This window comes from Podarcis cretensis (genome assembly GCF_951804945.1).
Source record: "Podarcis cretensis genome assembly, chromosome: Z".
In the NCBI taxonomy this organism is placed as follows: domain Eukaryota; kingdom Metazoa; phylum Chordata; class Lepidosauria; order Squamata; family Lacertidae; genus Podarcis; species Podarcis cretensis.
The window spans coordinates 33,491,859-33,519,667 of record NC_137184.1 but is presented as its reverse complement, the minus strand read 5'-3'; the positions used below and the strand labels follow the sequence as shown (position 1 = coordinate 33,519,667).

The 27,809-nt window shown below is 46.7% G+C and overlaps 1 protein-coding gene across 2 annotated transcripts in view; it reads right to left on the bottom strand.

The window, feature by feature from the left end:
- PCDH19 (protocadherin 19) overlaps nt 1-26,204 on the bottom strand; it is a 133,561-nt gene extending 107,357 nt beyond the window's left edge. For both annotated transcript variants that reach the window (XM_079962401.1, XM_079962402.1), the window contains exons 1-2: nt 23,025-26,204; nt 18,441-18,768 (exon numbers count right to left, since the gene is read on the bottom strand). In XM_079962401.1, coding sequence (XP_079818527.1) covers nt 18,441-18,768; nt 23,025-25,171 — 2,475 coding nt within the window. In that variant the 5' untranslated portion in view covers nt 25,172-26,204. The remainder of the gene's footprint in view (nt 1-18,440; nt 18,769-23,024) is intronic.
- Nucleotides 26,205-27,809: the final 1,605 nt, after the last annotated feature.

Genomic DNA, 27,809 nt, shown 5'->3' with positions numbered 1-27,809 from the left:
AGGCATGGAGCACAAGGTAAGTGCTCTTCTTAAGGCCAGAGGGTCGAAGGGACCCTAGTTCTCCAAAAAAAGGGGGCAGAGCACAGGGGAAAGAGGACTGGGGGCAGATGCTTGAATGGCCTCCATTCTCTTCCATCCCCTGTCAGAGCAAAGTTGCGCACTGGAATCTCTGCTTCATGCTGAAACAGCCAACCTGGCGTTGCTCTGTGAAACCAGAGCATTAGACTGGGCAAGGCTCTGAGTGCAGAAACAGGAGCCAGGAAATTGTATCTGCAAGCCAAGCTAGAGAAGCCATGTTTTACATGCACTTCATAGATTTAAACTTTTCCTTCCAGCTTGAATGATCCATTCTTAAGATAACATCTGTTTCAACAACACAGTACACTGAAAAATGTCTGTTCAGAAGGGACAAGGACAGGGTGGTAAACACTATAAAACAGCATTACTCATCCCCAATCCCCTTCCAATTATTCTCATGATAATTGCCTGGCATTCTACTCACTTGGCCCCTCCTAAGCTTTTATAAATGGCACCGTTTGTTGTTGTTTTTCAATGTCTCCATGCCAGACACAAGTTGATTTCCACAAACTGAGCATATTAGAGGAAGCGCACTCACTCAAGTTGCAGTACGCAAAAAAACAAAAAATGTGATTAGAGAAGACACTTTTGACAATTTTTTTTAAAAAGACAGGCACAGAATGGGAGGACAAGCTGCGGGGACGGGAGGGAGAGCTGACAAGCACGGAAAAGACAAACAAGCAAATACACGGAGGTTGATCTTGCTTCCAACCACATAACATTTCCGTAGCTCACAAACAACTGCTAACTTTGGCAGGCCCAGTGAGATAATGGGAAGAAGGGAGATTGTGGAGCGTTCCCTAAATGAAAATGCCATTCGCTCAGTGGTACCATAGCTCAGTGATACAGCATCTGCAAGCGGAAGATCCCGGGTTCAAACCCCAGCATTTTTAGACTCTGCATCTAAAGCTCTGCAGAGCTGCTGCCAAACGGTGTGGACAACACTGAACTAGATGAACCAATGGCAGCTTTCCTATGGTCGTATGCTGAGAAAGACACGCAGAAATTTCCTAACCAAGAAAGCACCTCGTCCACAGAGGTCACGGGTGAATAGCTGGGGAAATAATGGGATTTTAAAAGATTTGGTGAGCCATGACAATGACATGCTCAACACCCCAACAGCAAGGAAACATTCCAGTTTGGTGAAACATTGAAGGGATATTCTAAAGAGTCCCAAACGCCATTATCAACAAGGTAAGGCCTTGAAACAACCTTGCGAATAAACCTACAGCAGTTTTTTATTGGTTTGCTTGCCTGCATAAGTGTGTAAGAAACTACCTTCTACCAAGTCAAGCCATTAGTTCTCCCTAGTTCCCTCTTGTCTACTCTGGCAGGCAGCTGCTCTCCAGTCTTTCAGGGCTTTGTTCACATAGATGCTTCCTGGGGTGAATAGCATCTTGGTGGTTAAGGATGAGAAAATCGGTTAATTTCCCCCTTTTCCAGTCTTAAATTCAATTCTCCACATTTCCACATCAAGCTGAGAAATATTATGAGCATTTTGCTGTGAATTTCTCTTCCTGTACACTTCTTTGTATGCAAATTCACTCAACGTACACATTTTTGCAAAGCTACTTTCACTAAAATAGTGTGCTTTTGTACACTGCTTTTACTAATATACGGATTTTTATGTACACTTTATACTCCGGTACATGCGCTGTCATACACATTGCTTGACTAGAGAATTGCATTGCAAAATTCGGAGAAGTGCATGTTTCAAAGGATGGCTGGGATTTGATTCACATATTATTTCCGAGAACACAGACCTGGCAGAATCAACTTTAAATGTGAACTACAGTGGTACCTCGCAAGACGAAATTGATTCATTCTGCGAGTTTTTTCGTCTTGTGATTTTTTTCGTCTTGCGAAGCACGGATTTTGGAAAAGCTTCAAAAATCACCAAAGTCTTCAAAAACCTCAAAAAAGGCTACCACACCGTGTGCTATGAGTTGCTCCTCAAAGTGAATGCATGGTTTTAAGACAAAGGAAACAAACTTGCAAGACGTTTTCGTCTTGCGAAGCAAGCCCATAGGGAAATTCGTCTTGCAAAGCAACTCAAAAAACGAAAAACTCTTTTGTCTTGTGAGTTTTTCGTCTTACGAGGCATTCGTCTTGCGAGGTACCACTGTAATCTGAATTCCAACCCCCCACTCCATCCCTATAGGTGGAGGGAAGAAGTCACTGGAACCAGAGAATTAGAAGAAAAATAATCCTTCCGAGTGAGCAATGCCATGTTCCTGATTCTGCTCACACACCTATATCAGCTTCTCCACCCAGACACAGACACACACAACTGCTCTTTAAAACACACATACGCATTCAGTGCAGGCACACATTTAACGTATTGCCGGTTTGGCCTTACAGAGCCCATACCAGAAGCCAATCCATTCTCTCCACGCTACGTAAAAACACTATGCCTTTGTTTATTCTGTTGAACACTTTGACTGGCGGTCTGCGGAGAACAGAGAATTCATCTAAATTCAAATGTGAACAATGCAGTACCCTTTAATTTATTGCTCTTAATTATCACAACTCACCTTTAAATTTTAATTAAAGGTGCAATCAATTTTTGTTGATTCATTTTTATTAGGCTTATACAATGGTCGTGTTACAAATTGGATCAACGTGGTGGAAAAGGTCCTCTCCCCCCCCCCCTCCATTCAAAGGAACTTAATGAAATCTTCCTGAGAATTGAAATCTCGGGTTTTGACAGTCTGAAGACAGTCCCTTATTCCAATTAACACCACTGTCATACCTTGTGGTTATGAACATAGGAAGCTATCTTATCCGACTCAGACTACTGAGCTCAGTGTTCCCTACACTGGCTGGCAGCAGCTGCCCAGGGTCTCAGATAGGACGGTTCCCAGTCCTATATAGAGATGCTGGTGTTGTTTCTCCCCTCAAGGCTCACAGCAGTTACAAATGGATTACTAGGACTGGGGAAATGGCAAGGGGGGGATTTTTCCTCCTTCAGTGCAATGGTCCCAGTCTGAATTGGGCACAGTCACAGCTGCATTTATCATTTCAAATAAGAGAAGAAAAGAAGATGAAGAAATTCAGCAACTGATCTGTCATCTCTTCTAATTTAGCTTTCAGATAACTAAGTTAAAAAAAAAAAAAACAAGAAGAAACACGGGTACAGTCATTCTAGGAGACTGCCTAAATGAAAGAGATGGAAAGCAATACACTTTTGTTTTCATCAGCTGTGTTGAAAGGCCAGCACCATCATGCACTTCCTGCCCCTTACTGTTCACGTTCCACCTGATGATTATACAAACTCGTATAATAATCAGCACTTCAAATTGTTTTCCTCTTCCTTCCCAGTTCCTTTTTCCTTTTGTGTTGTGACTTTCAAACTGCAAGCCTGTGGGCACCGACTGCCTTGTGGGCACAGTATTCTGCTTCCTTGGGCTTCCAGCTCCCTTTGATTATTATTTTTTTTCAGAATCAAGTCTCTAGCCTGTATGAATGAGAAGGCATACCCTTTGAAAGGCTGTAGGAAATTCCCGGCATAATCTCAGAAGCCAGAGAGAAGCCTTGTTAAGATTTATTTGGCATTAGCAGAAGGAGGAACTGCAGTGTGCTGCATAGGTGTTACTACTGGGGAGAAACTGGAGAAAATAGGAAGAACAAGTAGAGAGAGAAATCCGAATTTGTTTCATTTGCATAATTTATTCTGGCCACAGAATCCCAGTTTTCTTCAGCGCAGAATTTGGGGTTACAGTCAGGGAGAAATGAGGGTATTTCCCTGTAAGGGCCAATGACAGATACCCCATCTATACTTGCACTGACATTCTTAACATCTGAAATTCTACTCTATTCAAAGGAAGAAGGGGAGGGTGGGAAAGGTCTGTTTTGCAGAGCAGGAAGCAATCTTTACAAACATCTAATCCTCAGGGACTTTTTTATTTCAAGATTCTTAACTGTTAAAATAAAAAGGAGCCTAGAGATTTTAAAAGACCAGCCCGGTCTCAATTCAATCCCAAGCCTTTCTCCTGCTATAAAGACAGATAGCTGTTATTTTATTTTTTTTCCCCTCTCTCCCCTTTTCTTTTCTTTATAGACACCCACTCGCTACTCAGACACAAAACATCTAACGCTAAGTGGCATATAAAGCTTACCATGTTTACCCTTGTATCGTATCTCACATCAAACAATGTTTTGCCTTCACGTCATGGCAATAAGGGGAAAGTCACACCTTCAACAGGAACATTAGGAAAATCTTCCTGACACTCAGATCTATAAGTCTGTTGTTCAACAGCCTCCCCAGGGAAGCTGCAATGCTCGGCTGCTACAGTCGTTTAAAACAAGAACGGACAGAGTCCTAGAAAATACACTGTGGGGAGACTGGCTGGATGAACCCAAACTGCTCTCCCTTTCTCACTCATTCTTTCTCTGTCACTCCCCCTTATCCTTAGCTGTTCTAGTTCTATTAGCTGAATTCTAGCTGGGAAGTGGTGGTAATTACAAAAACCATCTCCACCTGGCGGGCCTCGTAATGATCTGCTTTGTAAACAGATAATTGCTAATGAACAATAATCATTATTATTAATGAGATAAAGTGCTGCGATTCAGGTGAAAGGCAGTTCTCCACCATATCAGATGCATGGAAGAGGGGAAGCGAGGCCCAGGCAGGAAGGGCTATGATTTGGAAACATCGGTGCGACACACAGGTACTGTATATGCTTGCCACTCCGAAGGCTGCATCGAGGCAGTACTTCATTCCATTTCACAAATGCTTCCCCGCATTCGGCATTTTGCATGATCTTTCGCACAACATAAAAGACACTTCCGGGAATCTAGCGGAATCCAATGGAATTTTAGTGCTCGTTTCTGTGTTAACCGGATCCAGTGAAAATCTGTGGTCTAAACAAACTGAGCCTAGGGCTTGCTAATCGGAAGGTCGGCGGTTTGAATCCCCGCGACAGGGTGAGCTCCAGTTGCTCGGTCCCTGCTCCTGCCAACCTAGCAGTTTGAAAGCATGTCAAAGTGCAGGTAGATAAATAGGTACCACTCCAGTGGGAAGGTAAACGGCGTTTCCGTGCGCTGCTCTGGCTCGCCAGAAGTGGCTTAGTCATGCTGGCTACATGACCCGGAAAAACTGTCCACGTACAAATGCTGGCTCCCTCGACCAGTAAAGCGAGATGAGCGCCGCAACCCCAGAGTCATTCGCGACTGGACTTAATGGTCAGGGGTCCTTTACCTTTAACCTGGAAAATCCCAGGAGTTCTGCACTACCTTTTTCTCGCCATTTTCATGTGTCATGCTATATGATGAAATCTGGGACTGTATTTTGGCATGAAGTTCTTTCCTGACATTTTTCATGGGTGAAACAGATGTGCACATGCACATACAGAGTGGTGGCATGTCCACTGATGCCTGCTGTTGTGTCACACCATGCCCACTGGTGTGAATGAACAACAGCACAACAGCCCCATAGCACAGCAAGCAATGCAGTGTCAAGGCAATGCAGCAAACCAGGTCAGATGCACTAGCATTATAACTAGGAAGAGCAACACAATAATCTCCACATCTAAGTGCACCCTAAATTTTCAGAACCAGAGACTAGAGCAGGGCCCAGGAATCTTTTCCAACCCAAGGGTCACATTCCCTTGTAGTGGGTGGAGCAAGAGGCAAAAGTGGGTGGAGCAACAAATGAGATTCTTACCTTTGTGCAGTAGGCGACATGCACCCACCCAAAAATCTGAAGTTCCTACAATCAAACACCCCTGGCTGTCCGGGCAAGCAAAAAGTGTTATTCTACTCAAGGACACTATCCTGCCAGGCAAGGGCACTTGAGGAGGGCACAGAGCAGCGGAGGGCACACTCAGAGGTGTGGCCTGGGGAGAAGGGAAGAATCCTACACCAAAAGAGACCAGAACCAGTGACTTCAATATTCTTAGAGACTAGGGTGGAATCTACACACATACAAAAAAAAATGCTGTGAATATGCTTCTAAAAAAAAAGTTTTGAAAAATATATTGAATTTGGCATAGCTCCCTGTCACCATCTAGTGTCACATTTGTACACTGCATTTTACAACACATTTAAAACATTTTATTTGCAGCTGTGTAGCTGAGTCTTAGAATCCAGGAGATGCCATTTTATGTTATTTTTGACAGCATTCATGCAAACAGTTACTTGAACCTGCTTAAAACCCCAATGAGAGTGACCACTTCCCAGTGTTATCAATCAATTACAGATTTTGAATTAATTTGGGAATCAACTTCTGGTTTTTAAACAACTCAGGCTGTGGTCCTAAACATGCTAGCATGTGCAAAGCATGTCATCTGCACATGCAAGAGAATCGCGCAATCCCACTCTGCCTGGTCTATGCCACAACAGGCTGCAGGCAGATGACGTCGCACCTCTAAATGCTCTCCCATGGAAGAAGAAGAAGAAAAAGGTCCTTATGCCAATGGAAAAGTTGTATGTATAAGAGAAAGCTGGCTTAGAACTCTTCTCACAACGCTATAATTTGCAAAGGTGCAGGGAGAATTTTTCACAGAAAATCAGAAATACATTTAATTGTGTGCTCCCAAGAACATGTTGACTTCTGGCATATAGGCCAAATGCAGTTGTGCTGTGTGACCCTGCTGCATACGCAGGTCATCTCTAAATGATCCAAACCCTGTTAAAAGTGAGGGGACACACTTCCAAGGAAAAATAGTTGGATTGGGTTTGAATCCATTAGATTTACACATCGCAAAACCACTCAATATTGGTGGTAGTGCCTTGAAGTTCTGCAGTTAGAACACACGCATAAGCTTCTCCTGTTCTATTTATACACAGTTTGGTTTTCCTCTTCTTAATCCCACCTGAAGGATTCTGTGCAACTCAAAAGTTTGCTGTGTTTTTTGCCCAATACAGTTGTGAAGTATATATAATCTGAATCCAGGACTGACACAACTAATATAACAGCAACCGATATTATTCACAGGTCAATGCCATTCATGTGTAGTTGGAAAAACCACATTATGGTTTTCATATCAACACCGGCAGCGAAACGGAGCTTTAATTCTCTGGAACGGTGCTATATTACATCTGCTGTACTCTGTTAATTGCATTTTAGACACTCCCTCACTCCCAGCAGCTACAGGCTGTTGCACTCACTATTGGCTCTGGGCATTTGTGCAATGATGCAGAAGTTGCCTTGGCACCAACTCGGAGTAGGTAACCTTGAAAAGGCCAAGACTGTGCGAGTTTGGAGCTTTCTAGGGTGGAACTTGGCACAAGATAATCGAAACAGAGAAAGCTATGGAAAATGTAGTCAGAGTAGGGAAAGGGGCAGAAATCTCAACTCAACATGAACACTCAGTGTCTCCTTTCATCTCGGCTGTTCTTCAAAAACTCCTGTACAGGTGTGGGTGGTGATATCTTCCCATGTTGCCGGGGAATGAGTTCGAGGGGGCCTCCAGCAAAGTGCCCATTGGTGGACTCATTCCTATCTCCCATCCCATCTCTGCCCACTCGGTCTCCTCGTCAACTACTCCCCACTCCCCACCCCAGTCATGGGCATCCCCTGATGCTACAGAGCCATATTAAAATGAGTTATCATTTTCAAGGTATTGTAGGAGAATCACAAAGGTAAGCTACTTCCCACCACAGCAGTCAGATAAGCCTATAGAAAGGCACATAGAGTGGCAACTCCAGTGGGCCCTGGCAGTCGCCCATGGGTGCCAGGTGACATACCGGCTGGCATAAAACCCCCTAATGATTTCAACCCAGTTCAGGTGAGATTTCAACCAAAGCCCCTCACCTTACTCTGTTGGTGAGCCTAACCATATCTACCCAGAAGTAAGTCCTATTGAATTATTGCTGTCATGCAAGAAGGGTCAGGACAACAGCCTTAAACTGGTTTGATCATCATCTCCACTGTCCTGGGAGCACTGGGAACTGGGGCTTTTCTGAAGAGCCCAGGGATCCTTAACAGAATTCTCAGAACTGCTCATCAAACTATGATCCTGTCCAGCACTGGAAAACCATGACACTTAAGCCAGTAGAAAGCAGGCAGAAAGTACGCACTGCAGATAATTCTCTTACAGTGCGGTCCTAACCATGCTCACTCGGGAGAACACTATATTGAAGCTTACTCCCAAGTAAGTGGAGTTGGTTCCTATGCCACTCTGCTATGCTAGCTCTATAACCACGCAACAGTGCTTACTTTAACGCTGCTTACTTTAACGCTCAGATGAGCATGCTCACACCTGCCTTTTAATACTAGTCTACTCCCACATTAACTTCAACTGAGAGACCACCTCAGTGGGGATTAAACTACCGCTGTTCCTCTTTGTTTTGCAGACCCACCAAGCAGAAAAACAGCAATTATCACAAATTGCATTAAGTAATGAAGGACAGAGGACATTGCTTTTTGGAAAAAAAAGGACATTCTACCCTACCGTTTCTGCCCAGGAGTATTACGCTTGACGCCGATGCCACTACCATCACCACCTCCTGCATTTTTAACAGTTGCATGCCCAGCTACCTCCACCACCCGTTGCTTGAAACAACAAGAAGGGAGAGTAATGCTCTTGCATTCAAGTCCTGCTTATGGGCTTCCTACAGGCACCTGGTTGGCCACTGCGAGAGCAGAACACTGGAGTAAATGGGCTCCTGGCGTGATCCATCAGGGCTCTTATTGTGGTCTCACTTATATGCCGCAGTTCCCAAAACAAAGATGCAGAGCTAGGGAAAAATTCATAAGCCAGAGGAAATAGTAGGGAAAGTAATGGCAACAGGTACTGGGGAATGATTGCCAGGGAAGAGAAGGTAGTTCTTAGGGGGAGAGGTGAGGAAAGAACCAAGCAGAAAGGGGACACATTTTCCCCTCTCCCTCTGAAGTAGGTGCACAAACAGCTTAAAGGTAAAGGTAAAGGTATCCCTGCCCGTACGGGCCAGGCTTGACAGACTCTGGGGTTGTGCGCCCATCTCACTTAAGAGGCCAGGGGCCAGCGCTGTCCGGAGACACTTCCGGGTCACGTGGCCAGCGTGACATCGCTGCTCTGGCGAGCCAGAGCCGCACACGGAAACGCCGTTTACCTTCCCGCTGGTAAGCGGTCCCTATTTATCTACTTGCACCCGGAGGTGCTTTCGAACTGCTAGGTTGGCAGGCGCTGGGACCGAGCAGCGGGAGCGCACCCCGCCGCAGGGATTCGAACCGCCGACCTTTCGATCGGCAAGTCCTAGGCGCTGAGGCTTTAACCCACAGCGCCACCTGTGTCCCCGCACAAACAGCTTAGGGACATAGAAAATGCCTCACACTGACTCTGGCCGCTGGTTCATCCAGCTCATTACAGTCCACACTGGCTGATTATGACTGTCTAGGATTCCAGACAGGGGACCCTTTCAGCCCAACCTGGAGATGCCAGGGATAGAATCTGAGACTTTCTGCATGCAGAGCAGATGCTCCATCACCAAGCTTCTTAGACCCCATGGTTACAGATCCTCTCTGCTAAGAACACAGAAAGTTACCTCGAACCACGTCTGACCACTAGGTCCATCAAGCTCAGTGCTGTCTACACAGACTGGCAGCAGCTCTCTGGGATTTCAGATGGGGCATTTCCAGCCCTTCCCTGGAGATGCCAGGGATTGAACCCAGGACCTTCTGCCTGTTAACCAGATGCCCTACCACCTAGTTACATCCCTTCCCACCAACCTGGGTTCCAAACCTTCCTGATCATTCCGGAACATAACACCTATGTGGGACAGGTGGGAGCTTTCTAAGAGCCCGTCACAGCCTGCGGTTGAGGTCTACTGCCATCTTACCTGAGGGACTGTGCACACCTAGCCACAGAAAGAGAGGCAAAGGAGGGAAGTGAAGGGTTTACGGGAAATTCATAGCTGTTGGGTTTTGTTTTTTTAAAACAAGGTAAAACCTTGTTGATTTATCCCGGTGTTTATCTGGATGCTTTAATCTCCATCTCCAATCCATATGCAAACAAACCTGTGGTCACCTATGCAACCAGCGAAAGCATAAAAGCTCTGTTGGAGCGGAGGGATGGAAAACAGCATTCCTCTCAAGGTATCAGCGCTGTTTCTCCTAAGCCTCCCAGGGAACAGAAAACAGCAGCAGAGGATGGTGCCCATTGGGACAGGCAGGGCAGGAGGCCAATAGTAGGTGGAGCCAGAGCCGATGACAGGCACAGCCAACTCATTCTAAGTTTGTTCCCATTTTCTGCCTGAGTTCTACAAAGGCAACTGTGGGAAGCTGGCAGGCAATGCCACCCCTAGGGTTGTATGTGAGGAAGAAGGCAAGCAGCTGGGAGTGGGGTGGCTGAGGGCAGGCTGGGGTTGGCGGGGCAGTGCCCCATTTGCCCTGACAGATGCTGGAAAACAATGTGCTACTTTGACTCTTCTAGAAATAGATCTAACCACAAAGCATGGTTTGTGAATGTCCACACTGCAGTGCAGACCCAGAGAAAGATATGTGTGTTGTGTTGTAGTAGTGCTCTTCAAATCATATCAGGGCAACTTTTTATATGGTGGTGATGGTACCCACCCTTCACCAGCAGGTCCCAGGCAGGAAACAAACAATTCAAAATGCAGTATTAAAAAAACAACTAAATCAGTCACAGCCATAGGGTGGGTCTTCAAAACATGCATCTCAGCCATCAACAGCAAGGCCAAAGAAGGTGTCAGACTCCCATCAGTCCCAACCAGAATGGCCAATAGTTGGGAATGATGGCAGCCGCAGTCCAACAACATATGGAGGGCACTGTATTTGCTGCTCCTGTTCCATGCAAAATATTAAGACAAAAGAACTTTGTCTTCTTTGGCAGCTGGTTCTCATAAATACACACATTCTCTCTCTCCTTTTCTTTAAACCCCCACAAAAATAATGATGGTTACCACCAGGGCAACCCCCCCGCCCCATAGTACCACTGGGTCAACCAGTCAGCAGAGGGAACAAATCCAGGCCATCCTAGCAGAGTGAGTGCTACAGCATCCCATGACACCCCCTGCCCTAACCTGGAAAATCCTAGAACTGTAGAGTTGGAAGGGACCTTGAGGATCATCTAGTCTAACACTCTGCAATGCAGGAAAACTAGGTGATGCCCAAGAGCTAATCTGTTAATCCCAATGGACTGCAAGACCAGCAACCTAGCAACTTGCAGCTGCTGGGAGAGCTTGGCTTTCTTTCTGTGCTGAGACAGACTGCCTGACACCTGGCCTGACTTCGGCCTGCACCTGCATGCAATCCATCTGCCTCTGATATATCAGATGTTCAGAGCCTGAGTCACTGGTCTGATATACCTGGTGCCAGGAGGCTGAACAATTGGGGGGGGGGGGGGAAACAGCCTATGCAAGTTAGGTTTGCATAGCTTAATTTGCATTGGAAAATTTTTCTGATGCCTTAGGGAGTGCTCTAATTTAGCACATCTATTTTATTTACTAAACAAAGCTAAAAATGTTTGAAACTGCAAAGCCTGCCTAATATGCCCCTTGCCTGAATTAAAGGATTTATGGCCACATTCACACCATAAAGCACTTTGATACTACATTAAACAGGCATGGCATCTCACAAAGAATCCTGAGATTTGTTAAGGGTGCTGAGAATTATGAGACCTCTATGACCCTCATGCACAATGTTCCCTAGGAAGGGGGATTTATTATTAAACTACTTTGGGAATTGTAGCTCTGTGAGGGGAACAGGGGTCTCCTGGCAACTCTCGGCATCCTTATCAAACTCCAGCTCTCAGAATTCCTTGGGGGAAGCCATGACTGTTTAAGGGCTGACAGGCCAACAGCAGAAAAAGCAGACATGTTGACCTTCAAAAGTACTACAGCTTCCATCATCCCTGACTAGTGGAAATTGTGGTCCCAACAATATCTTGAAGTCACCACATGGGCAGCCCTTGGCCAACAGCATTTGCTCCATCATCTGACTCAACCTCATGTGAGACAAAACACAGGCAAGGGGCTCCTTGGACAACAGCAGAAGCTTTATCAGACCTGTCCTTAGGCATCTATGTAGAGGAGACAGCAGTTAAAGGGCATAAAGGGGAGTGATTTTGCTGCTGGTGGTGCCAGAGTGAAGGGGTGAAAGAACTACTGTATCTGCCTTTACAGAGGAATTATGCAAGGACCAAGAGTTGTGTCATCAGTGTAGTGGGACCAACTCTATGGAACTTCTTCTCACTAGAAATCGGGCAAACATTGCCTGTGATAAATCTCTGGATTGGGGTCATCACCCCCCAAAAAACTAAAGTCATCATCAGTGTACCTGCTTACAAAGAAGTAAATCCATAGTCACCTGCATTTACCAAAAAAGACAAAAAACAAAGAGCGGAGCGGAGCAGGTCATAAATATTTCAACAGCTTCTCAGCTTTGTTATTCTGTTTAAAGCAGGAAACATGACAAAACCTTTGATTGTTTTACTTAATACCAAATAATAATTCAAAGAGCAACAAACCAGCGTTAGTCAAGGATGCCCAACAGAAGGGTTGTGAGCACAAATCCATGTGCATTTCGTTCTCCTAGCAGCGAAGAAAATGGCTTATCTCATGATAAATGCTTCACTGTTTCACAGCATGTGGGTGTTTTCTCCCCTCCCAAGAAGGGGGGAAGCAAGGAAAATAATAGTAAGACATTTCATCGTTCAAATATAAAAAGGACAGATGTAGGAAAATCACCCTCGGGGAAATTGGCTTCATTTCACTGAAATCCGCAACGGCTTTCATACTTTTCTTCCTTTTTTATGTGATGTGTTAGAGACACCTGATACACCAATGGTGACTGGTCCATTATTCCACCAACCTCAGTCCAGCTAGCCCTCATTTGCCTGCCTCCTTACCTACAACCAGTCAAGGGTGTGGCAGCACAACCTGTCAGCTTCCCCCCCCCCCTTAGTCTCAGTGTAAGATCCAGCAGGGAAGAAGATGGGGGTCACAACTACAATTAGCTGGATCTGCTTGTCATTGACTGCTCGGGCTCCCTGCCTTCCTCCCCACCAGTACCAATGGACACCAGCCACCAATGACATAATCATCATGGTGGAACGTAGGGAGCTGCCTGATCCAAGAGAGGACTATTTCTCCACCTAGCCCAGAGTTTTCTACTCTGACTGACAGCAGCTCTCCAGGACCCTCAAGCAAAAGAGCATCTCTCCGATTCTCTCCTGTCTGATCATTTTAAGTGGAGGTGGCACAGGTTGAACCTGGAGCCAGCTACGTACAAATCTGTGTGATCCACTCACTAGAGCAATGGTCCTTCCATCTGGAAGCAAGCCATTATATAAAGGGAAAGCTCCCTCGGCTGCTCAACAGGGCACGACAAGAACCAAGAGCTGGAGATTGCAGAGAAACAGGCTTCATAATAATTTTATTATTTTACCCCACCCATCTGGCTGGGTTTCCCCAGCTACTCTGGGTGGCTTCAGCTCATCGGGAGAAGAAATTTCCTAATGCAAAGAGCTGCCTCAGGAAGTGATAGGTTCTCCTATGCTGAAAGAGCATTCAAATGGCCAGGCAGCCATTTGCCAGGGATGATTTGAGCTGCAGCCTGCATTGCAGGTCCTAGGAACATAAGAAGCTCATCTAGTCCAGCATCCTGTTAACACTTTGGCCAGCCCTTGGGGAAGCCCATGGGCAGGATGTGAGCCCAAGAGTACTATCCTCTCCTGTAGTTTCCAACAACTGGCATTCAGAAGCACTACTGCCCTCTGAAAGTGGAGGCAGAACACAGCTATCAGGATCAGTAGCCACTGGTAGCCTTATCCTCCACAAATTTATCTAGCCCTCTTTGAAAGCCACCCAAGTTGGTGGTTGTCACTGCCCTTTGTGGGAGCAAATTCCACTGCTTAACTATGCGATGTGAAAAGGAGTTTCTTTTCTCATTTCAGAATCTTCCGTTATTCAGCTTCAACTGGAAGCTGTCCGCAAGTTTACATCGAGCAAGGGACTAGGTTGATGACCTTCATGATGCCCCTTCCGACTTTGTGATTTGAAAAAGCTCTGCCCGTTCCGTCAAGTAGTGCTGATGCTCACCTGAGTAACCCTGTAATCAAACCACGAGGCTCTTGAATTTCATTTGGATTTTATAATACCTTATTTATAGCAGCTTTAAGTATTGAAATTTGCATCCCAACTCCTCCCAAGGTGTTTGAGACACTGCACATGTAGTCACATCCTTTCTTAATAATAATAATAATAATAATAATAATAATAATAATAATAATAATTTATTTCTACCCCACCCACCTAGCTGGGTTTCCCCAGACACGCTATATGGGTAGCACCATGGCTCAGTGGCAGAACATCTGCTTTGCATACAGAAGGTCCTCAATTCAGTCTCCAGGTAAGGCTGGGAGAGACACCTGCAAGAAATCCTGGAAAGCTACGGCTGCCAGTCAGTGTGGACAATACTGAGCTAGATGAAGCAATGTCCTCAGTAGAAGGCAGCTTGCTATGCCCCTGTGTGAGATAGGCCAGCCTGAAAGAGCGTAATTGGCCTGGGGTCATCCAAGGCTAAGAAAGGACTCAAACCCAGGACTCCTGAGTAGTCCAACCACTTTACAGGTGATTCACATTTTACCTGAGAGTTTGGTTCTGTGGGTCCACATATATACACAAAAATGTGTAGAACCAGCAACCACCAGAACTGGGCCACACATAAGAAGGCTGCTTACTCAACTTTGGAAAGGAGGTGTGAGGGCATCCCATAGCCCTCTTGCCACCTTCCCAAAGCCTGCTGAGCACTTACCTAGCTTTGAAATGGTGGTATAAGGGCTCTGCCAGCTTCCCAGAGCTTGCTGCCTTCTCAAAGCCCAGTGCCACCTTATCAAAAACTGCTGAGAGCTTGCCTGGCTTTTGGAAGGCAGCACAAGAGTTCTGGTCTAAAAGCTCTAGCAGAGTCCCAAAACCCTCCCACCATCTTCCCAAACCCTGCGGAGCGCTTGCTTGGCTTTGGGAAGGCAGAACTTCCCGAAGTCCAATGAGTGCAAAGCCTCATGAGTGTGAGAACTTTGCCCGCATCCAAGAGCCTTTCTGCCAGCTTTCCCAATGCCCGCTGAGTGCTTGCCCCATTTTGGAAAGGAGGTCCAAAAGCTCTAGTTGCCTGGCTTTGAAATGGCAGCATGGGAGCTCATGCCAGAGCCCTCCTGCTGGCTTCCCAAAACCCAGTGAGTGCTTGCAGCTGATAAGTGCAGGAGCTCTGGCAAGCCCAGGAGTGCTTGACTTCCCATAGTCCAGTAAGTGCTTGGCTGTGGCGAAAGGGTTCTGGCATTGTCCAAGAGTCTCTGGACCACCCAATTTGGTACCGCCTTCCCAAATTCTGCAGAGCGCTTGCCTGGCTTTCGGAAGGCAATGCTTCCCCAAGCCCGGAGAATGCAAAGCCCCATGAGTGTGAGAACTCTGCCAGCACCAAATGCCTTTCTGCCACCCTTCAAAGCCCACTAAATATTTGCCTGGCTTTGAAATGGTAGGGCAAGGGCTCTGGCCGTGTCCCTGAGCCCTCCCACAATCAAAGTCCGGGGAGCACAGCCTGCATCCTTCGCAAAGCCCAGATCCGCCTTCCCAAACCCTACTGAGCACTAGCATGGCTTTGGGGGGGGGGCGGCACCAGGGCTCTTTCAGTGTCCAACAGCAGTCATGGACTTCAAGCTCTCAAATTCCAGCAGCGCCCAGTGCAACTCTTCTCATGCTCTGTTCTACTGCGTTGTTGAGGCACCTCCTGCAGTGTGGCACCAAGTGCAGGCAAACCCAAAGTGTGTCACCCCAAAACTGCCTCTGCCATGAGACCTCCCGCTGCCTTCCCAAAGCCTGGAGAGAGTGAGAACTCAGGGTGCTTGCTAGGGAAGAAGGTGTAATGTCCCAGAGCCCTCCCCAAAGTCTGGTTTAACCTTCCCAAAATCTGCTTGCCTACATTTGGCAAGGCAGTGAGAGCTCTAGCAGTAGGGCATGTTGAGTTTTTAGCTTTCAAATTCCAAAGATGAGAGATGCTGAAAATGACTTGGGAATTCAAGATATTTTGGTTAAATTAATACAAATTTGTTCTGCCTGGCAAGTAACACGTTTGTACGATTGCACAGAAATCATTAAAAATGATTGCCAAGTACTCGTGGTTATGATACATATTAATATTATTATTATTATTATTTCACATTATCTGACATTTTCAGAAGGTAAAATTAAAATTCTTTGGTTTTCTGAAAGCAGTTTGTGTGCTCCTCCATCAAACATAGACTGATCAAGGCTAATGCTTTCCAGTCACAAAAACAATGGCAGATTTGAATTCATCACACCCCAAAAACTTATTTTTAAGACCCTTCACTAAATAAATTTGCAAAAGTTGAGTTTTTCCCCTAAAATGGCATGCCTTACTCTGGCAGTGCCCATGCGCCCTTCTGCTCCCTTCCCAAAACCCAGTGCAAACTTTACAAAGGCCGTGCTTGTTTTGCCTTGAGAAGGCAGCTTGAAGGCTCTGGTCCTAGAATCCTCTCACCACCTTCCCAAAGCCTGGTGCTGCCTTCTCAAAACCCGCTGAGTGCTTGCTCAGCTTTGGGAAGGAGGCGCTCCCACTGCCTTCTGAGAACTCTGGCAGTTTCCCATCAGTGGTGGACCTTGCGCAAAGCTGCAATTGCGTAAGTTAAATAAGCGTAAGATGCGAGTTACTTGTACCATCCTGGCTCAAATCAATCAAAGGATGTTTAGCTGAGTAACCATGTTTCTTGCACAGCCCAGACAGTGCCTTTTAGCTCAGAGCTAAATCCCATTTAGTTCATCAAGGTTTTTCCCAAGCTAGTATGCTCAGGATTGCAACCTTAATCAGTTAACAGGATGAATTTCTGATCAAATCTGAATAAACTTGCAGTTCAGTAGCCTGAATTAGTGAAAGAAAACAGAGATAGCTTAACATGTACAAAATAGAAGCGATCACCCATCGCTGGGCTGTTTGAAGGGAGGGTGTCCCCCACTTAGATATTTTCCCTAAGTGTTTTGGTTTTGTATGCTTTTTTACTTCTGCAAACCTTGGGGTTCTCCCCCCACCCCAAGCTTGTCTTTCCATTTATAAAAATTAAAATAAATAAATACAGTGGAGCAATGGACTTATTTTTAAACCCATGCTTCTTAAGTTGAGACACTTCTCCTTTACCATGCATTTGTAACTAACATAGTCAGAATTAACATCCTGTTCATAAACAGAGTCAGAGGATGAGGACAGGATGATGATGATGTCACTAGCAGGGACAGCCATCTGTTTCATGAAGACAGAAGAAAGGAAGAGAAGCCCGAAGAAAATCCATGCCTATCTGTGTCTTACGTGGTGACATCTGGCCACCAACTATACAATATCAATATGCAATATCAACATTCAATTGCTACTTAAATTAAGAAAGCTTAATCTGCATTCACAACCTGTGGAAAATGCTCTTGTTTAAATTGCAGGGTGACACCTGAAAAGATCCAGTTCAGCCGCAGTAAGACCATGATGATGGGTCACATAAAAAACCCCAAACTATAAAGCCGAAATTAATTCTTTAGACATTATTTTTACATGCACACATGCACATTGTTGGGTCAACATAATGTAGGGGTGGGAAGCCTGTGGAACCGTGGCTGCTGCTGGACTACAACTCCCATCAGTCCAGATTATTCCTGGGACTGATGGGAGCTGGTGTCCAACAATATCTGGGTGGCCATTGGTTCTCCAAACCTGGTTTAATGGAAGGAACCAACGCCAACAGCTCCACTTAAGACAAGTACAGTGGTACCTTGGTTTGCATACGTCTTGGTTTGCATATGTTTTGGATTACAAACACATCAAACCTGGAAGTGCGTGTCCCGGTCTGCAACCTTTTTTAAAATTACAACCCATTTTTTTTTATTACGAACAAAAAAAAATTGGAGGCCCCATTTGGCAAAAGCGTGCCTTGTGTTACAACCTGTTTTGGTTCACAAACGGACCTCCGGAACAGATTACGGTTGTAAACCAAGGTATCACTGTAGTCCTAAAGTATGTCATAGAGTGAGAACCTAAGGACTACTTTCTGCCTCAGATCAAGGACTTCTGAGTCTTCAGATGGCCTGGGAAGCCCACAATCATGGCATGGAGCCAACAGCACTCCCTTGTTATCCATCCCCAAGAGCTATTACTCAAGTGATCTATGAGGACCATGAATATGGAAGTTCTGTATTGCCATCAGGACCACTAGCCACCATTGGCAGACTTCCTCGTCCTCCATGAATATGTCAAAACATTTCTTAAAGCCATCTGAACCTAGGTCCAGCTAACCCAGCATTCAACTTCCAACCAAAGTCAAGACACATGATGCTGGGCATTCACAAGCAGACCATGAAAGCAATGCCCACCACCCCTTATGAGAGAAAGCTCAACATTTCTCAAGTCCCGCCCCCTCCACACTCACCTCCGGAAGTGGCATCCCATTGATGATGAGATCTGGCTGCTGAGGGCTCTGGCCGGTGAAGGTGTGGTGGTAGATATGGTTGGACCCCGTGTTCCTGTTGTTTTGGTTTTCTACATTGAGGAAAGTGCTTTCAGATCGGCGGCAACCCAGAGGCAAGGTCTGCTGGTGGTAGTCAAAGTAGTTGAGAGATGACGTGAGGGAGGAGCAACTCACAACGTTCATTTTATCGGTCTCCTCTACATCCCGTGGCACCAGGCGGATGTCATTCTTGCTGATTTTTTTCTTCTTGTTCGATTTCTTTTGGTGCCCATAGGAGTACTCTGCAATTCTGCAGGACACAAGAAAGCAAAGTGAGTATCTTACTTCATCTTCAAAAAAAGACTATACTAGTCAACAGAGAATCCCAAAGGACTGGTTGCCCATCCACCTGCAGGGTCATCGACTTGGCTCTTGTGATAACGGAGGGTCTTTATTTTTTCACAGGCATAAAGTTTGTTGGTCAGACACATAAAGACAACAAGTGAGGAATAAGGACACACACACAAAAAGTTCCCTTGGCTTTGTCTGCTGCTTAGAATTGTTGATATCTAGTTACCAGAGATATAGTTCAGCCTGCAGAAAAGGGAAGAAAATAATTTATGTAAAAATCCATGAAGTGAAAAGTGAATGCATTTCCATTGGTAATAAGGATCTGAAAAGTTATTTAAACGGATTAATATAAAACGTGAAAAGCAGGGAGAGAGAAAAAAACCAGCAGAGAAAGGAGCAGTTCTATTTGCGGTTCCCAATAGCAATAAACCTGACACAAACATTTTGCCCGACCTCCCCTGTAGGTGTGTTGTAAAACTATCAAATGCAAACTTGTGAACAGCCACTTGTCTGGTCACCTGCGGTGAGTAAAACAGTGGCCACAAAGTCGGGTGACCTTTTAAAGCAGTTTGGTGGGCCAGTAAGCATTTCTGTGGGCAAGTCGTTTTTGTGAACTTGTGGACCAGGATGCAACATCCGTCTTGAAAATGTTATTGCATCTGTAGACTGCCTTTTCTTTTCAGTTTCGTTTCTCCTCATCGCATCTGGCCAGTCAGAACCTTTCCCCCAATGCCAGCTCTTTCCTGCTCCCTTCAAACTTAACATTCCTGTTGGCTACTGTTTTTTTTGTTTTGTTTGTTTTAGGGCAGACAAAGGTGTTGCGCTTCAGAAGGAGAAAATTATCTTTTTGACCTTCAATCGGTTTACAGAATGTAGGTCTGCTTTGTCTCTTGTACACAAGGAAAGAAGGTAAAGAGTGGGGGAGACAGAGGAGTGGAGTTATCAGTAAACAAGGACCAGAAAAATAATTAAAAACATGACCGCATTCAGCGTTATCTCAGTAAGTCTAGATTGAAGTAACCGTAGCTTGGTATTACCGTTGGGGACTGTGTATCGTTATCAGTGCCACACAGATGTAGATATGCAGAGAAGATGCCAGGCACTGCAGTCTTCCGAAAGAAATCAGTTCAACTTTAAGCAAGGCCTGAAAATACTTGTTTCCAAAAGTGGGGTCCACTTAACTTTCAGAATTGCCTGGCTTGAAAATCCAGGAACTGTAATGATGAAACCACAAGAGGAAGTAACCTGAGAGGATCTTTCCACCTTACATAAGGATGTTGCTTATATTCTTACTTAATTGATAGCAGGGGAGTTTGACCAGGGTGGCGAACGACACTAAGCCAGAAAAGGTATCTTTACCTCTCATCACATGCATCGAGTGAAAGAGCACTTTTTATTAAACTTCCCTGGCACATTTGTGTTTATATAGCTTCACTGAAATATAGGACACTTTAAAGAGTAATGCAACCCAGGATGGAAGGGAGGGAGGGAGGGAGGGAGGGAGGGAGGGAGGGAGGGAGGAAGGAAGGAAGGAAGGAAGGAAGGAAGGAAGGAAAGTTTGCCTGTTCCCAAGGTATTATCATGTAAATTTCCTGATAGTAGTGGAAAGATATCAAAAGAAAGGGACATATAGTTCTGCATTCCAAGTCAGACCAGTGGGCCAGCTAGCCCAGGATGAGCTATTCCGCTTGGCAGCAGCTTTTTAATATGTCAGGCAAAGCGAGGTCTTTTCCCCATCACCTGCTACCTGAAATCGCTTGACTGGGGATACCAAGGATTAAACCTCAGGCCTTTTACATGTTGCAAGAGCTTCCATTCTACCACTGAACTAAAGAACCCTCCCCCAGAGGCAAGGTTAATGGATTACTGAGAGAACAGTGGACTGGAAAAGGAAAGGGTAATAGGAGATGAATGTCAGAAGATGTTGATTTAAAAAAAAAAAGGAGTGGAAGAGAGAGATAGGAATCCAAACTGAACACACTGGAGGTCTGAAAATCAGACACAGCAGGCTGATGTGCAGCCATCAGAACCGAGCCAGTGGGACTAAAGAACACTGCCCAGCTCCTGACACTCGTCATCTCCTTCCACCCCTCCCTCCGCTCTTTTCCACGGAAAATATACGTTGCACCAAGAATGCTTCTCTCCGTTCACTTTCAAAGCTCTTCTGGTGTGGCTATATAAAGAGCTGGTTTGTTCCTCACTCCGGTCAAGAAATGTTCCTCCCAGTGCACATCTCTATACATTTTCGAAAACCCCAGGTGTGGGGGAAGAGATCCAGACACATAAAAATGCCTTGACTGTGTTTTCCTAAATCTTTCATGTTTGAAAATGCAGAATCTAAAATTTTGCCTACACGCATTTGTTCTGCTGTCTTATTGGAGGGTGGTGATGGTGCAGTTTCCTCCTATTGACCAATGATTTAATTAACACACACTTCATTAATCCCTTAGCCATCACACTAAACCAACTGGTTACAGTATACAGAAGTGCAAATCTGTTAGTGGCGTTGACACAACTGTAAATTCTTTTTTCCTGCTTATGTTCAGTGCCTGCCCTTGCTTAATGGACCAAGATGGAAAAGAAATTCAGCATATTAGCTCTCATTTAAAAGCCAAGTAGCTCCCTAGAAGAGTACATCTAATGGTTTTATTTTCGCAGCTGATTTTCCCTATGTGCACACACTAACACACATGTACACACACAGGTATGTGTGCATCTGTGTGTGCGCGCACACACAAAACCCTGGTGTCCATTGTAAAAATGAATGAAAGAGAAACTCCAAGCTCTCAGTCATCATTATATCGGTATAAATAAAACTTTAAAAGGCTGCACATTCTCCCAGATTCTCCAAATTGCCTGAGGCATTTGTATGTTTCAATAGAGAGGGCAAAATTAATTTCCATCCCTTCCATCAGAAATGACTTAGGACTGAAGGAAGGGAGAAGTCACGGCTATTTCGCTCGTAACAGGATTAAACCATTTATGAGCAGCCGCAGCTGCTCCTTTATGGCGCCCAATTGATATTCATGTGCGGTTAGCGTTTGTCTACTAACTTGTGCAACACAGAGAATAGCAAGAGACAGACAATAATCGCCTGGCTGTTACATATTCAGGGGACTTCAATCCACATCTTAAGCTTTCAAATACAGGCGGGGGGGGGGGGTTCATGCAGAGCCCCGCATCTCGGACTTAAAAAGATCACCGAACAAAAGTGTAACAAAAATAAGACAGCATTATTTTAAGTGTCAGGAAAGAGCTATGGACAACCTTTTGACTTAGCAATCAATTGGGCTTAAAGTTGTGGGGGTTTTTGCCGGGGTGATGAGTAGAACAGATGGCTTAGCTGTTGTTTTCTCTTTGCAAAACCTGCAGCACAAATATCCTAGTGTAAGGAAGCACTCGCCTTCCCTCTCTCTCTTTCTCAAAAAGACAATTTTAAAAAAGGCTTCCGTGGTACATTTCTAGCTGAACCTTGCTTTCTTTCATCTCCTGTTCTGCCAGCTCCCTGTTCCTTACCTCCCAGAGAAAACAAGTGCAGCTCTAAAAAGCACCCACAGTGACCTCATCTGGTGGGGACAGGCTATTGACAGGATGGAGGAGGCCCTTAAAAAGCAATGTCCACCCGTGGCAACTGCCGTGAGTATGGGTTTATTCATCACTACAGCACCTACTCCCAAACTTCCCCCATGGAGAATCACTCCAGTGATTCTCAAAAAAAAAACAACCCTAACAAAACACCCCAGCAATTTGTCACATCCAAGCCTGAACAGAGCTCCATAGAAGCATATATCCACACCTACATGCCAAAATGCAGCTGCAACCCTTCCCTTGTTCTTTTTCTTGTACTAACATTTTATGTACTTTGCGGGGGGGGGGGGGATGTGTGTGGGACTTCTACACACACACTTTCCAAAGATAGGCGAAGTACAGATTTAAGACTGATCCCAGCTGGCCTGTTTTAGATTAAGGATAATTTGTGCCAAGCCATCGTATTAGATCCACTTCACTAACTGGGATTTGGGTGTGTGTGAACACATTAAAAAAAAAAAAAAGTCGGCCAGGAATTGGCCGTGGGTATTTTATGTGGAGCGACTTGATGCCTTCCTTTGGTTTGCAGTAAATTTTATTTTGTTTTAAATGGCACACTATAAAGGCCAGGCACTAATTTAATTTTTTTTTTTTTTTTGCTGGTACCAAGAAACAGACAGACTTTACCTGCAATTGTAGGTCCTGATTTCTTTGTTATCCCGTTTGCACTTTACTGCTACAAAGATCATGGTGACAAACAGAATGGCAGCAATGGAACCCAGGGCGATAATAAAAATCAGGGACAGGTTAACAGATCCTATGGATTCCTGGGCATCCAAGGATGGAGAAAGATATATCAAAATCAAGGCAGAAGCTGAAAGAGATGTTTTCCCATGGTCGTGGGCAACCACAATCAGCTCATAGGCAGTCTTTGAATTTTCCCCAAATGCTCTGGTGGTTCTTATTTCACCATTGACCTGGTCTATCTCGAAAAATCCTCTATCTCCTTCTGCCATCTCATAGGAAAGTCTGCCATTCTCCCCTTCATCATAATCATCTGCCTTGACCACCGTCACCAAGTAGCCAACCCCAGCATTCCTGGGGATGTAAACTTCTGCAGTCCCATTGACTAGAGTAGGAGCGGTTATCACAGGGGTGTTGTCATTGACATCCAGGACAATAACTCGGATAGTGGCATTGCTTTGCAAGGAGGGGTTGCCTCCGTCTTTGGCCAAGACCTTGAACTCAAAAGACTTGGTTTGCTCGTGGTTGAAGGATCTCAAGGCATAGATGTCTCCCGAGTTTGGGTTGATGGAGACATAGGTGAAGACAGGCATGTCCCTGACTTGGGATGGCACAATCTGATAGGAGACGCTGCCGTTAAGGCCTAGATCAGGATCCCTTGCAGAAACTGAAAGGAGGTAGGCCCCAGGGGTGTTGTTCTCCTGCACAATGACCTGGTAGTAAGGTTTGGAGAAATGAGGGTGGTTGTCATTCTCATCTGTGATCTTGACAGTGAAGGATTTGGTGGCCTGCAAAGTTGGGATCCCATTGTCCTTAGCCTGGATGGTAAGGTTGTACTGGTCCCTCTGCTCCCTGTCCAAACGCCCATCCACCAAGATAGTGGAGAAGCTCTCGTACTCTTGCAGGCGGAAGGGCACACTGCCCAACAGTTTACACTGCACCCGGCCATTGGCACCAGAGTCCCGGTCAGATACTCTCACCAAGGCAATAACGTAGCCTGGAGGCGCATTCTCACTGACCTCAACCAACTCGCTGTTGACAGAGAGCAAGTTAATGAGAGGGGGGTTGTCGTTAGCATCCTGCACAGTGACAGTCACCTTGCAATGCGCAGGGATGGAACTGGGGCCAAGATCTTTGGCCTGCACATCCAGTTCGTAGGCATGGCCTTCCTCATAGTCAATTGCACCACTGACCGTGATCAGGCCCGTCTGGGGGTTGATTTGAAAGAGGTCCCTGGCCTTTTCAGACACAAAGCTGTGAATGGAATACAACACTTGCCCATTGGTACCCTCATCAGGGTCTGTGGCATTGAGGCGGATGACAGGCGTGCCAGGGGGAGCGTTCTCTGGCACGCTCACTGTGTAGGCGGGCTCTTCAAAGAGAGGGTTGTTGTCATTTGAGTCAAGGACCCTGATGTTCAACTCCACAGTGCCAAAGTTGGGTGGGTCACCCCCATCCAAAGCTGTGATCATGTAACTGTAATGAGACTGAGTCTCACGATCCAGGCTCTTCTCGACAACCAGCTCAGCAAAGCGGGAACCATCACCACGCACCTTGGTCTCCAAGCCGAAGAGGTCATTGGGCGTGATCTCATAGCTCTGCACCCCAAAGCTGCCCGAGTCCGGATCGTAGGCACTCTCCAATGGTACCCTGGTCCCCGGGCTGGCAGCCTCAGAGATCTCCAGTGCGATTTGGTCTGTGGGGAAGCTGGGCGCATTGTCGTTTAGGTCTTTGATCTCCAGCTTGATCACACAGATCTCCATGGAGCTGGACATGACCTCCAATGAGATCACGCACTTTAGACTCTGCCTGCAAAGTAGGTCCCGGTCAATCTTTTGTTTGGTGACCAGTAACCCCGAGCCAGGGTTGATGTCCACCAGGTGTGGTGCAGAGTTGGAGACCACGCGGAAAGCGGTGGGCTGCCGGGGATCCAGCACAAAGCCTGCGTCTCGGGCATCTTTGGCGATGTTGGCGATGACGGTGCCGGCTCTCTGCTCCTCCTCCACTGAGTACTTCAGGTTGATCAGGGCTCCAGCCCGAGTCCACAAGAGAAGGAGCAGCAAACGGAGCAGTGGGCACAGAATATCCATAGCTCACGGCTCAGTGCACCCACTGCCTCCTCCTCCCCTTCCCTCTTGTTGCCTGTTGATTTTGCGGCTGGAGAAGAGAGGGGGGGATTTGGGCTTACTAGTTTGGGGTTTGTTTCAGCGATAGATAGAAAGAAAGGAGCGAATCAGAAGGAGAGGCAGGGGAGCTGGACAGGGTGGGTGGCTGGGGGTTAATCAGGAGAAGGAAGGGGAGACTTTGGATGTGGTTACTTTAAGAGCTAATTGCTTTCTGCTTCCCTGCCACAAATCTTTCAGCCTCAGTCCCTAGAATAAGCAGCACCACCTAAAGAGGGGAGAGAAACACTGAACCCTTATCTTCCACTCAGCCAGGTCAAGGAGAGTTCTAAGTTACAGCACAGCTAGATTCAATTTTTTTTTGGGGGGGGGAATCACAGACACACACACATCCTAAGTGCAGTCTGTATATTGGAGAGGCGCCTCAATTTACTTGCACCTGGCATGCGCAAATCTCGTTTCACTTCTTGCCCCCCTTTCCTTTCCTTCACTTCCACTCCCTTCCCCCCCAAATTTGTACAGACCTTTATGCAAAACGCGGACTCTCTGGGGAAGCCTCCGCTTGGCGAAGGTGTTCAGATATCCGGAGATTATTATTTTAGAAAAATGACAGTAATAAAGAGCAGCTGAAATCGGGATGTAGAGAGGGAGGCTAGGCGGAAAGTAAGGCTAGGGCATGCGGAGGAGGGGCCGTAAGGAAGGGGCCACTAGCAGAGGCAAAAATCCTTGTCCGGTCATGTCACACGAGCGAAACTGGCCCTGGGTGGGAAAGGAAGATCGGGCGGATGGGGTGGCCTGGGAGGCGCGGGTGGGGAAGGAGTCAGCTCGGCAAAATCAGAAGGCAGAGAGAGCGTCTTCTTACTGAACTGCCGCCGAAGCACCTCCGTGCACTAGATGAGAAAGCGGAGGCAATGTCATCCCGAAATTACAGGCTAAACTAAAGGGGGGGGGGGAGAGAGGAAACACAGGCAAGGGGGGGGAGGGCACCCTGGATCACAGTACCCACCTCCTCACCTCGGTGTGCAAAACGAGGAACTGCTGGATGGTATTCCGTGGTTTAAACGGGGGTGGGGTAGAAAGGAAGAAGGAACCACCGCTGACGGCTCTGCGCTGGGCGGGAGGCACGAAGCAGGGCGGGGGGGAGGGAGAAAGAATCAAAGGCGCCGCTGTTGCAATCCTTCGCCGGGGAGACTCTCCTTTCTCCTCTTCTCTCTCCCCATGATTATTTCGCATTCGGCATCCTCCGGGCCGCTAGTCGCCAACGGGAACAAAGCGCAGGCGAGGAAAGTTTGGTTGCAAACCTCATCGTCCTTTTGCAAACTGTGGAGGGATGAGGGGGAGGAGGAGCGGGGGGACAACTCGAGCTCCGGTGGAGCAGGAAGCCAGGTGGAAGAATAAATATAAGAATCCCTTGAAAAGAAGAGCTAAATTGCTGGATGCTGCCCCCCTCTCTCTCTCTGTCTCTCTTTAATGTTAAGTTCTCTGGAAGCCAATCCGCGGCTCCACCAGGCGGGCTGCGGGCGCCTTTGCAGAGGCCAGCCAGACCGCAGTGGCTTGCATCGCTCTCCAGCGGGTCAGCTCCTCGGTCCGCCGCTTCTCCCCCTTTTTTTTTCTTTCCTTTTCCCTTCCTTCTCTGTTTCCAAATTTTAAATTTCACTACCCGCTCCCCCTGCCCGACTTTTGCAAGCGCCGGCTTCTGCCTTCCTCCACCACCACCTCCTCCTCCCCCCACCAACCCGGCGCGCACTGCTGCTGCTGCTTCTTCTGCTGCTGCTATTATTGCTGCTGCCGCTGCTGCAAACTGCTGGCCGCACGCGAGCTAGAGACACAGCGGCTCCGGTCCCGAGCTACGGCAGGGCTTCAGCCAATCGGAGCCCGGGGAAGCGCGTTCCAAGCCGAAGGGGCGGGGCCCGGCGAGGAGGAAAGGGGCGGGGCCCAGCGGGCGAAATGTACAAGAGTGGTACCCAAGGGAGCGAGAGATAAGAGTACCCTTTTCGTGTGTGGGCGCGCGCACGCCGAGGATGCAGCGAAGAGGAGTCACTCTGCAGGGTTCTCCAGGGAGGCAACTGGCTTCCCCTCTCTCCTGTCATCCCGCCCCCCCCCCGCCACCACCCCTTTAGAAATATGATGGGGCAAATCTAAGATTTGGATATTTCATTTCGTTTCGTGATTTCCCACCCCCTCCTGTAGGTTTGACTAACGTTTGTAGCGATCAGTGTTTGTTGTTTTGTTTTTCTAAGGCTGTTTTGTGAAAAGAACTTGTTCAAATATCATGAGACGGCTGGGAGTTTGCTCGGGGCAAAAATCCTGCAACGTTTTCCTTCCCTTTAAAACTTGCAAGGGCACGAAAACTGCTTCCACGCGCACAAACAGCCTTCTTTTCAGCGCAGAAAGACAGGAGAAGGAGATCGGCAAAAGCAGATAGTACAAAGGGCGGCTGGCGGGGGAGGGGGGTCGGTTGCTAAAGAAGTGCTCGATCGGCTCAAACCCCGTGCGTTTTTACTCAGAAGTAAATTTCACTGTGTTCGGTAGGGTTTTCCAGCAGGAGTTAATATTAAGCACACGACGACCTTGTAAGGTAGGCTATGCTAGGAATGGTGCATTT